Below are 12,988 nucleotides of genomic sequence, written 5' to 3' on the forward strand. Positions count from 1 at the left end.
CACATGACCTATCTGAGACCCAATAGTTTGTCCGAGATCAGTTCTCTGTGGTGGCGGTACATACAAATGCAGTGAAGCCTCAGAAGTTTGACTAACCGGGAGGGGAGGCCATGCATACTGGTGCAGTGCAGGCCTCAGCAGCTTGGCTGATCCAGAGGGGAGAGACCAGCATATGCTGCCCTGTCTTCTGCAACTCATTAGCAGTGGGAGAGGTCGCCTGGCCGGCATGCTTCAGAGGAATTATAACCAACAAAGAAAGAAACTGGGGCCTCCTGAAAGAAACAAAGAAGATGGGAAGAGGAAGCAACAACAAAAAGTCCCCAGGTCCCAACCCTGAGAACACTGGTCCAGGACAGGTAAATACAAAGGAGAATGAGAACAGCAAACAAGCAATATCAGACACAGCACCAGTGGACATAAAGAGATATATTCCGGACCTCATAGACGAGTTCAAAAGGGAAATATTTAGTCAAGTAAAGCAAGATATAAGGAGATTAATAAAAGAGGGGCTGGGGATTTAGCTCAGTGGCATAAGCCCCTGCCTTGCAAGCAGGTGATCGTGAGTTCAATCCCCGGTACCGATAAAAATGAAAAAGACAAAAAAAAAAACAAAAGAAGATTAATAAAAGAGATGCTAAGCACTCCTCAAGCAGACACAGATGGAAGAAGGGAGGAACTCAAACAAAGGAGAGAACCATTTGATGAAGAATATAAAGAAAATACAGAATACATGAAACAGATTCAAAGAGATTATCAGGAAATTAACAACTCTATGGAAAGATGGCAAATCTGCCTGAAAGAAACTAAGGATAGATTATCCAAACTGGAGGATAGTTTTGCAATGTGAGATTATGAAAGGAAAAACTTTTTAAAAATAACAAGGAAACAAGCAGTAACAATACAAAGGCCAGAAGATGACAGGATCTATCACTTGAGAATAAAGAATATGCATTAAGAAGCAGGGGTACAAACAAAGGAACTACACAGAAATAATTCAGGAAAACTTCCCAAACATAGGAAAAGGAAATGATATTCTGATGTGTGAGGCATACAGTACTCCAGCCACGTACAACCAAAACAGAGCCACACCCAGGCATATAATAATTAAGATCCCAGAAATTCAATATAAGAACAGAATATTAAAAGCTGTTAGAGACAAGAAACAGATAACCTATAAAGGAAGGCCCATCAGAATAATGGCAGACTTCGTGACATAAACCATCAAGTCAAGAAGAGCCTGGAGCAAAATATTCCAAGCCCTGAAAGAAAATAACTTCAAACCCAGATTGATATACCCTGCTAAACTGTCTCTAGAAATTAATGGAGAAACAAGATGCTTCCAAGACAAAGAGGAACTTGGGAAATTCACAACCACCAATCCACTCTACAGAGAATACTGCAGGGTATTCTAGAGAGAGGGAAAAGTACTAGGATTCCAAGAAGAGTGGCAGAGAAGCCTCAATGAATGGAGCAGAAAATAGAATGAGGAAGATAAGCAGACAACTGATGGCAAAAAGAGAGCATAACAGAAATGAGGCAGAGAAGGTTGGTTATAATCTTTAATATAGATGGCCTTGATACACTAAATTAAAAAAGAAACACACATGGAGTAGATCAGGAGGCAGGGTCCACGGAGATGCTATTTCTAGGAAATATAATTAACATGAAAAAGAGTACATGGACTGAAAATCAAATATGAGAAAACAATGCTTTATGTGACAGAGAACCAGAGAGTAATAGGGGCAACTAGACCAGAATTTGTGGATAAGTCGGAAAGACAGGCTTTAATAGGTACAGGAATATAATTAGAGATCAAGTCCAGGAGAGACAAGATTCGGAAACACTTAGGTAAATAGCAGGTTACCTCCACACCCCCCCCCAATTTAAAACCAAATGTCTTGGTCAGACCCAAAAGTGCACGATGTACCCTGGGGAAGTGAAAAGGGAGGGAGAAGATATTAAAAAAGATGGCAGAAGATATTGTTAATAGTATATCAAGATTTAAAACCCACATTACTCATACCACTCTGCTTAGACAGATTTTATTCTTTTTTTCATAGATTTTATTCTGCCCCAGTTTGTCTACTTGCATTAGATTTGAGGGCACAGACAGCTATCCCAAAAACATCACGATATAGCACAGTAATCACTTTAATTTCCTATCATCTTAATCTGGAGTCCTGTATGACTTACACTGTTTTATCATGACTGATCTTCGCTAAATCTGGTTTGTTTGATTGCTGTTTGGTGTCGACAGATTTTATTGAAAATTGATATGATGGATAGTATCAAGTCTGAGAGTATAAGCAACTACACTGAAGATGACAAGACTCTACGATACACATTCTGGTTTGGTAACTGCCTGCTTTTGAAGTTTTATACTATATACAAAGTTGTGTTTTTATTAATACTGTTATGTAGTGATATATTCAATTATTTATGTCTGATGATATAGCCAATTCTATTGAAGATAACAAGACACAACACAGGAACTATAGTAGAACTCCTTGTACAATGATCTTATATGTCTTTTTCATTTCATGTGTTTATAGAAATACGTTTTGTTTTGTCTTGCTTTATTTTGTTCCCCCCTCTAATATAGAAAGGATAGAAATACATGTTAAGACTCATGCATGTGTAGAATCTATAAACAGTATATGAGAACTGATCTTACAACACATGAAGAAATGAACAGATACTTTGAAGAAAAAGAGACACTAAAGTACCCAGTGCTGATCCTAGAGTGTCATAATGTAAAACCCAGCAATAGTATTATTCTTTGTTCAGAGTGATATTAGACTGCTTGGGTTGGTTCAATCTCAACATAATTGAAGATCTAGATAACTGAATGTATGTTTAAGTGTATAGGATTGATAACCATATTTCTAAGCTTGTGTTGGATAGTTGAACAGAACTGGCTGCAGTCTCACTGTTTGAATCCCCACTTTATATGCTCCACTTTAGTATCTTGAATAACTATTTGTAAAAGGACAGTATGTAAACATCAACTAGTGATTTCTTACTGTTTATTTTTTTCTTTGAAAGTATGTATTATTATTTCTACCCATTTTCTGTTTCGTTTAGTCTTTCTTTAAATAAAGTTTTTTTAAAAAGGCACTACCGTACCCAGTGCTGATCCTGGAGTGTCATGATGTGAAATCCAGCAACGCTATTATTCTTTGTTCAGAATGACTTTAGCCTGCTTTAATTTTTAATCCCAACATAAATGAAGAATGGATAACTGCATGTATGTTTAAGTGTATAGGACTGACAACTATATTACTAAGTTTTTGTTGGATAGTTGAAGAGAACTGTTTGCAGTCTCACTGTTTGAATTCCCACTTTATATGTTCCACTTTTGTATTTTGAACAACTATTTGTAAAAGGACAGTATGTAAACATCAACTAGTGATTTCTTACTGTTTATTTTTTTCTCTGAACGTATGTATTATTTCTACCCATTTTCTTGTTTTGTTTAGTCTTTCTTTAAATAAATTTTTTTTTGTCTTTTTCTTTTTTATCGGTACCGGGGATCGAACTCGCGACTGCCTGCTTGCAAGGCAGGCGCTTATGCCGCTGAGCTAAATCCCCAGCCCCCCTTTAAATAAATTTTAAAAAAAGAAAAAGAAAAAGAAAAAGTCTTCAAGGAAGTCACTAAAAAAATAAAAGAACAAGAAAATATAATCAAGTAGCTACTAGACAACACTGAAAAGACCAATCAAAGCTAAATGGAGGTAGTAAAAAGCTATGAGATAACACAAAAGAAATTATTAGTATACTTACAGAAATTGTCCCAGATTATTTCCCAAATAAGAGAAAATAATTCAAAATGCAATCAAGAGAGGTTTCTTGAACACAAAGCAACTATGATGAAAACATGCTCAGCAAGATATGTCCTTTGTCAATCCCCAAATATCCAACCAAAACATTTTTTAAAGGAGTCACAGAAAAAAGAAATCACATACAAAGACAAACTCAAAGAATTACTTCTGACTTTAACATGAAATTTTAAGGCCAGAAGAGCTTGTACTGAAATATTTCAAAGTCAAAGAACAAACAGCTTCAATGAGTTGCAATAAGAAAACAGTACAAAGAGTCAATGAATCAGCCAACTCTTTAGGAGAAAAATACGTAATACCTAAGGAAAATTTCACAAGAGAAAGAGAGAAAATCTTTGCAATTAGATTGAAAAATACAAAATGACAGCAGTCGGGTATATGCCACCACACCCAGCTCAAATATTCACTTACACAAAGTGGGCAGAGTATGCAAATTTTAGAGCAGACAGTGAATCAGCAGCTCATAGGCTTGCTATAAGTGAAAAAAAAAAAGGTAAAGAAGGCACAATTTCTAGAGAGAGGTACAGTCTCTTCTAAATATGTTACTTAATGATTTCCAGGTTAATACATGTTGTAATGAAATGCAGGGTATCCTTTATCAGAATAAATAATATTTTCTTGTATAATAAACCACATTATTAATTCACATGCTATGTTACTAAATGTCTAAATTCAAGTAAATGATTCTCTAAATGCATGGGTTGTAGACTATGTTACCAGGTGATGGGTCATTTCAAGGTTCTGCATTATAGCAAATTTTGACTGCTTCAGGAATTTAATTTATTGATGTTACAGAGGAACAAGGTCAATGGGAGTACGTGCTAGAATGATGCATTCCATTCTCTCTCTCTCTCTCTCCTTTCTTCTCTTCTCTTCTCTTCTCTTCTCTCCTCCCTGGCTGAAATGAGGCTCACTAGAGTTCCTCAGCACAGTCCTCTGTAACAATATTTCTGCCTTGCAACAAGCAGGTTGACCAAGAATTGCAACCTCCAAAATTGAGCCACAGTTCACTCTCATTTTAAAGTGTGCCAGCTATTATATACTGAAAGTTCCACTGAACAATCCACTGAAGTGGACATGTGCTGTTTTCACATCCTGCATTTTGAGACTAATTCTTCAATATACATGGAAATGTGGATATCTATTCTAGATCCTGATTTTGTTTCCAAACAGTTCAACACCAGTATTTCTTTTCTTTCTAAATATTTGTGGTAGAGATTGAGGTCAAATCCTTGCATACACTAGGCAAGTGCTCTGCACATCATTTCAGGAGCACTCAACTAAATTTTTTTAATGAATTCCTCTTAATATTAAAACAAGAGACTCTAGGTTTCCAAGCATCTGCTAACAAAATGTTAATGCACTTTCTGTTTCTTTTTCTGAGGAAAAGTGTTCTGACTCAGTAAATTATGGAAAAAGGTGCTTTACTTTGTCTCCCACAGCCATGAGAGCATCAGGCTGACCTCACCAGGGATCTGTCTCCTCCAGTGTCTCACATCAGTGTATCCCCTCAAACTTTAGGAACAGAACAGCTGCAGTGCTGAGTCAGTGCAGTGACAGGGACCCAAGTTTCAGTTTTGTTTACTATCACATTTCCCACCGTTTTAGAGAATCCCGGCTTCCTCCATCAATCTGCTGTGGAAAACTATGAGCTTTGTTTAGATTTTATGACAGATTATTTTGCATGTTTTTCTTTTTCTAAATTTAAAAAATAGGAAAAAAACCACATTTAAGTAATATCATTTCTTATGTCTGTTTCTTCATCTTAAAACAACAAAAATTGTAACTTCTTTAGAATTAAACCACTTACATATCAGCAGCTATTAAAACCATGCATGCCATTAGTCCTGAGGCAAATGTTTGTCACAATAAAATGCCATGAAGGAGACTACAGTCAGACAGAAACACAGTAACAACTGATGCTGAGAACATGAAGGAAACTCAGTTATTGAAATTACACTGTGCACAGTCATGTTGCACCATGCCCTGGTAGTTTCTGCAACTATGAATAGTCCAGGTGCTTTCTCAGTCCACTCTTATTTCTAAGAAAATATTTCATGTTCAGTAATTAATGAAGAGGCTTACTCTGGCTCAGAGTTTTGGGCTTAGACGTGAAATTTGAATCTGTTATTGGCTTTCTTGCTGACAGAGACCTGAGGTCACCATCACAGGGACAAAGTCTATGAGTGCAGGTAGTGTTCTCCTCTCATTCTCAATTTGAGTCGCCCAAAGAGACTCCAAAAAAATTATCAATTTCTAATTGGCTCTGAGGTAACCCAAAGGTCTATATTTACTTAGATAATGCTCCCACCAATTGGTCTATGCCACTGTGAACTAGAACTTATGAATTTTAAATGAAACAAGCCACATCTAACTATAACTGTATCCATATTATTTGATATTTACTATTTTAGACATAGACACAAGACTTTTGAAGATATAAATCTACACAAAAAATTATACATGAATGTGTATATTGCACATAATTAAGATACAGATAGACAAGCATTTAGAAAAGGCTCAGGCCCAAGATAGAGCCATTTCTGAGACTGAGGGGAACTGGGTCTTACTTCAGGGCTGAGAGAAACCAGGCTACACGATGCAGACATTATGGTTACACCCACAGGCCTTACAGATAAATACAAGCTTAAAATTATATTGCAAGTAGGATCTTCATCTAAGCCCAATTCGGTGAAGATACATGATATACACTCAGAACATATTATACATGAATATAGCACTTAAACATCTTGATATCAAGATCAGCACCCACAAAAACTACAAAAATAATCTAAAACACTCTAGTTTAGGGACTAGTGTTTAGCTGACTACCAGTGAAAATAGGAAAAAACTGTTACAGAATCCTAAGTGAAATGTCAGGTGTGGTGGCACATGTGTGCAATCCCAGCACTGGTGGTGGGTGGGCTGAGGCAGGAGGATTGTTGCAAGCTGGAGACCACCACAGGCTACAAAGTGAGCACAAGACCAACCTGAACTGCATAGCAAGATCCTGTCTCAAAAAGACCAACAAAGAAATTTTCAAAAACTGTTGGGAGCCGCAGCCGAGCCCGGTCGCCTTACTTGGCAGACGTGAGGCCTGTAGGAAAGAGCAAAGCCTGAGCTAGATTACCCCTCCCATCGAGTGTGCTAAGATGGCGCTTATCTCCTGCTTCCTGCTTGGTAAACAACCCGCCCTGTAAGATATCCTGCTTCTTGCTTGGTAAACAACCCGCCCTGTAAGATCTCCTGCTTCCTATCTGAATATCAGGGAAATTATACAGACTCCAGTTTGATGATGCACTATGATAGGAATTCTTTAATTTAAATGCTTTATATAACTATATTTATCATACAAGTACGCAACTCCACGCCAAATCTGAACCGGGGTCTTCCTAAAGCATCTGCTTTCCCCAGACTGCTGAGACTGTACTGGTACAATTGAAAATAACCCCCAGGGTCATAAAACGGTGCTGGCTTCCTGGCGACGTAAACTGCTAGTATACTTCAGTTTCTGTTGCCCTAATAACCGCCTGTGTACTTCCTTTTGTTACACAATTAAATTCCCGTTTTCCAAAATCCGCTGGTCACCATGATGTACATTAGAAAAACCAATCTCTAAATGACAAACCACTCTGCTTCTGTACTTCCGTCTCTTGTAACCCCAAAAAAACCTCCCTCCCCGAGCTTTCGGGGCCCACTTCCTTGGGAACAGTGCCAGTGGGGTTCGCTGGGGCAAATAAAGCTGATTCGAGAATCCTCCCAACCTGGGCGCCCCTCGGTTCCTGGTCAGAACTTTGCCGTTACACTGGGGCCACAAGACACGGCACCGTGGGCGGGCAGTGTCACGGTGGGGACGGACTCACGGACACGGCGGTGACCCGGACCCCGCCGAGGGAACAGTGGCAAAAGCCCCAGAGCCCGGAGGACCTCGGGGTCCGGAGCTCGGCGGGAGGCTGCGGCTCCCAGAGCCGGTTCCGGCCGCCTCCTGTCAGACCTCAGCCCGACCCCATCCCTTCCCCGGCTTCCGTCCCGCACCATCACCATTGCGCGGCTTCCCGGTGTCCCCGAGTCCTTCCCACGCGGCCTGCAGCCCGCAGAACTCCCAGAAGACGTCTAGTCAGTCGAGGGTCTCTCACCACTGTGGACAGGAGTCAGCACACCGGAAGTGCCCGCCCACCCGGCGCATCTGATTGGACAGTTCATGCAGCCGCCTCTTCCTCGGTCATTGGCTGCTACTCCACCATCCTCTCTCTGTTGAGTGAGATGAGGAGGAAGTAAACATCAGCCCGCCTGGGTAGAGCACGAGTGATAGACTGTCACACGGAAACTTCTGGGCAAGGCCCTCATCTCTGATGTCACCCTGACCTAGCCTAACAATAATTCCACTGAAACAGTTTACTTCTCACTTTCCTGAGCTGCCCCTGATTTCTGATGGAATCAGTGTGCTCTTCCTAAATGAGGTCTTTTGTGTGTTCAGAAGGTTTCAAGGTCAGTATCCTATTTAAGAATTAGTCCCGCATTATAAGGGAAGATCATAAATGTGGAAATCTCCACCTGACCTGACTCTCCCAGTCCCCGGCCTGCATTCATCAAAAGCACTACTCTCTGCAGGGAATTCAGCTCAGCACTGAGGCTGTCATTGACAAACTCAGGAAAGGAGGTAAGATAAAACAAACAATTTTGCCGGTCCTGGAGACATGTGGAGACACTCAAAAATTTACAACAGATATTTCAAGGAATTCAGCCCACTGAGTTGCAAGATTTCCAGAAAACTTTTACCACAGATATGCATTGGGATCTTCCCACCTAATGTCCCCTGCCTTCTCTCCGTCCCTAGAAATTCAACACATTTCTCTTTGTTCATGACAGAGTCTTATCATGCCCTCTGCTTAAGCTCAGGCACAATGCATTCCAGGCCATTTTGCCTTTACACAAGCCTGAGAGTCTCTGCTAGTTTCTCCCCCGTCCACCTATATCTTACATTTTGGTGCCAAGACCAGGAAGGGAGACTAACTCTCTTTGGAAGGGTTTAAGCTCTCTTGAACCTCCACCTCAGTTGAGACCACCTGGCAACATCCTCAGACCACGATCAGTACAGCTCCAGGTGCTTCTTCCATGTCTGATCTTGCTGAGAATTTCACATTGGGTCAGTCTCCCTCTTTTTCTCACTAACTCAGCTTCCAAGACCATCTGTAGTCAGCAGCCACCCGGATCCCACCACGCTGAATGCTTCAGATTGGGTAAGCTCATGCCCATACTGGGCTTCTAATACTGTCTGAGCCTTTAGGCCCCCCCTTCCCACTTCTCATCGGTCAGGCAGCAGTTTTCAGCCTCCCAAAGCTATGGCTTTTGAATCCATGATTTTTCTGTCTGAAACTTAACCCCTCTCTGCCAAAATCTCCTTCCTCTTTGCAATCTAGCTCCCCTTCTGGACTACTAATAACTTCTCAGATTTGATCTCTTTTATTCCTTGGGACAGAAAAAGGCTCACTTCTCCTTCTGTGCTATAAACCTAGTGCTAGTCATGGTTGGGCACTCCACGGGGTTACTGGCTTCTCTTGGTGATTGACTGTTCATGGTGACAGCTGCACTTGGCCTCTCATTCATGTCCCCTGTGGCCTTGACTTTAACTGAAAACATTCAGTGTAGGTTTTAAAATTGTTCCTTTTGTCACACTAAGTGCTACAGTTACCTGTCTGTTCCAATGGGAAACTCTCCTTCCTTCTTCTCCTCTTCTCCCATACTTCTCTCTATATTCCAATAGAGAACTGTCTCTCTCTCTTGCCCTTGCTAGCCTTCCTTCTGTGGAATCTCAAACTCTACCTTTCTGAAGCCCAAATAGCTACTGGTGATAGAACACAATACTTTTGATTTTTCTATGATTAACAGGAGGTAAGATTTTACTTTTCTTTCTTAGTTGCTGAAATACATTAGGTAATCATAGTTGTCATTCTTGTTCACCATTATTTGTGCTATTAATAAATCACTTTGTAATGTTATTAAAGGGAGGTTTAGCTCTTGTGAATAAGATCTTACATTTCTGTTTTATATATGATACATTTAGACTCACTTAAAATATGTGACTGCTGAAGGTTTTAATACAATCGTAACACTAAAGAAGAAAAAATATATACATAGATATGTGACTATTAATATGTAACTATTAATAAACCACAGGACTCCTTCTAACATTTACATGTTGCAAGATCAATGGCCATTCTTAATACATGGAGGACAGATTTTACTGAAAAAAAACTGGTCTGATCCTCAACACTCTAAAGGAAAAGCCGAGCCTGTTCTGCCTCAGTTTCCTTTCTTTGGCTTCATTTTTTTTATTTTAAAGAGGATAAAACCAATAAAAAAAACCCAGTGTAAGTGACATAAGACTTCAAAACGATATGAAATCAACAATAGTTACCATAATGCCTCTTGCTTTCCTCAAAATAGCTACAGATACCTTCAGACACAGTGAAAATCAAATAGAATAGAACCAATGAAAACAAAACAATGAATGCAATAAAGGACTTCAAAAACAAGACAATAGTAGATCCAGAATGGCTACCATAATATAGCTTGCTATCTTTGAAACAGCTGATCTTGCCATCAGATTTAACATAATCAAACAAAACAAAACAGAGCAAAACCCAACCCAACAAAATAATTAAACTGATACAGGACTTCAAAACAAGACCACTAGGGAGTTAACAGTGGCTACCACCCTCAGAAGGAGATCTCTCCTAGATGCCACACTGTGTATCGCCATCCTCTGAATAGATGATCGGACCACTAGCCCTACACCTGCAAAGTCAGTAAAACACCAAAACACTGCAAGCATCAAATTGTATGTCATAACAATAGCTATCATCACAGCCTGTTTTGCTAGATCAGCTGTTGCTCATGGAATAAGGGGATTGGCTCTTCTTGTTTTCCAGCCCATGCACGGAAGCGGCTGGGATCTGGCTTTTCCCTCCACTGCAAGCAGCCTGCAAGCAGCCTGGTACTGGTTCACAAGGAGGGCTTGCTTCTTGGTCTCTGGTCTCATTTCTGATCTTCTGCCACTTTGTACTTTCCTCTTGAAGACACTGGTGTAGGCCAAGACTTCATGTATAAAACTCAGATTGCAGAGCAATTATCACAAAGAATCAAGAACAGGGATCTTACCCTACTGAAAAGCATTTGCACAGCAAGAAAAACCACCAACAGAGTGAAGAGACAATACACAGTGTGGGAGAAAATGTTTGCCAGCTGTTCCTCAGACAAAGAATCACTATTGAGAACATATAAAGAACTCAAAAAAACCAGTCCTCCCAGATTTAAAGACCCAATTCTAAAATTGGCATCTGAGATGAATACATATGTTTCACATGAAGAGTTATGAACAGCAAATAAATACATGAAAAATGTTCAACATCACTGATCATTTGAGAGATGAACAGTAAAACAGCACAGATTTCACCTCAGCCCAGATAGAATGGATAGTATCAAGAAAAACACCAACAACAAATGATGGAGGGGCTCTGGGGAAAAAGCTGCTGTTGGTGGGGAATGCATATAGTAGCACACTTTATAATAGCCAGATATTGGAAACAGCCTAAATGCCCATTGATTAGTGAAATAAATAAGATGCACATGTATAACATTGTATTGTTTCCTTAGTGTGAGAGGCTGAAAGTAAAAAACACATGTATATGTCTATGTATATGTGTATAAAATAGTTGACAGTTATACCACTGATTTCTCTGAGTTGGCTGAAGAGAAAGATTTCTACTGGTATTGTTTAGACAATGGAATGCGGATGTCTTGTGCTCTTGGTAAATGATTTGAGGCATGACAATGTGCAATGAATGTACCATTGCTTCCCCTGATTGATGTACTTTGTAATTTTATCATAGCTTATTCCTCCTCCTCCTCCTCCTCCTCCTCCTCCTCCTCCTCCTCCTCCTCTTCTTCTTCTTCTTCTTCTTCTTCTTCTTCTTCTTCTTCTTCTCCTTCTTCTCCTTCTCCTCCTCCTCCTCCTCCTCCTCCTCCTCCTCCTCTTCTTCTTCTTCTTCTTCTTCTTCTTCTTCTTCTTCTTCTTCTTCTTCTTCTTCTTCTTCTTCTCCTCCTCCTCCTTCTTCTCTTTCTTCTCCTTCTCCTCCTCCTCCTCCTCCTCCTCCTCCTCCTCCTTCTTCTGGTTCCTCCTTCTCTTCCTCTTCTTTTCCTTCCTTGTTATCTTTGAAGAAGATGGATTTGAAAAAAGGGGAGAATTATCTCTTTCTTCTTTAGGACTGAGTCTTCCATAGGACATTGACCATGGAACCTTCTGAACACAGGAGAGGCCCCATTTCAGGAAGAGAACATTAAGTCTACTAAGAAAACAGGGGCAGCATTGGAAAGCGAGGCGTAAGCTGTTTAAATGCAATTATTGTTAGGGTAGGTCAGGTTGACAACCTAAGAAAGAGCCTTGTCTAGAAGTTCCTGCGTGGAGGAGGGAGCTGCCCTGCAGAGGCCTGCTCAGGCCTTGCCATTGTGGTCCAGGGAGCGCTGCTGCTACCAGTGCCCTCTGGAGGAGGGAGCTGTGCTGTGGAGAAGGTTGGGGCCTGTCTAGGCCACACAGGTGACTTTCTTTCAGCCCAGGGAGCTTTGCCACCAAGAAGGTGGATGCCTGCACAACATCAGCAAGTTTGAGATCCTTGCTCTGGGTGGTTGGGGATCTGCCCAGATTGTGGTCACACTAGATTGGGCTTGGCAGGATTCAGGCCCACCTGGACCATGCCTGGTGGCCTTCTTGTGGTCAGGGGAGCTTTGCTGCCTGAGGAGGGAGCTGTGGGGCTTGAGGAGGCTTTACACCTGCCTGAGCCTCCCCTGGTAAACATCTTTTAATCTGAGTGCCTCGCTGCCCAAGGAAGGAGCTACACTACCAGGGGAGTCCCAGGAGCCCAGGACATAGGAGACAATTTCCATCATGCCCAGGGGATAGCATTGGAACGACACTTGAAACACAGAAATATGTGACAATGACAAAATGAAAGACCAAAATACAGTCTCAAACATCCAGCCCATCCCAAGAAAGCCTAGGAGTCATGTACATAGAAGAAAATATATGCCATATGCCTGAAATACCTGAAATAATAGTAACTGAAATAAAGAAGCAACTCCAGGAAGCGTTA

The 12,988-nt window shown here is 40.7% G+C and overlaps 1 protein-coding gene across 4 annotated transcripts in view; it reads right to left on the reverse strand.

Annotated features, from left to right (window-relative positions):
• Positions 1 to 8,019, reverse strand: part of LOC111755284 (zinc finger protein 791-like) — a 29,494-nt gene extending 21,475 nt beyond the window's left edge. Inside the window, exon 1 of one of the 4 annotated variants that reach the window (XM_023562585.2) lies at positions 7,881 to 8,019. In XM_023562585.2, coding sequence (XP_023418353.2) covers positions 7,881 to 7,883 — 3 coding nt within the window. In that variant the 5' untranslated portion in view covers positions 7,884 to 8,019. Of the gene's footprint in view, positions 1 to 7,874 lie in introns of all 4 variants that reach the window. The other 3 variants (XM_023562566.2, XM_023562575.2, XM_023562580.2) reach the window with 3 other exon arrangements.
• Positions 8,020 to 12,988: the final 4,969 nt, after the last annotated feature.

This window comes from Cavia porcellus, unplaced genomic scaffold (assembly GCF_034190915.1).
Source record: "Cavia porcellus strain 051 isolate PalLab524CR breed Dunkin Hartley unplaced genomic scaffold, mCavPor4.1 scaffold_33, whole genome shotgun sequence".
NCBI lineage: Eukaryota > Metazoa > Chordata > Mammalia > Rodentia > Caviidae > Cavia > Cavia porcellus.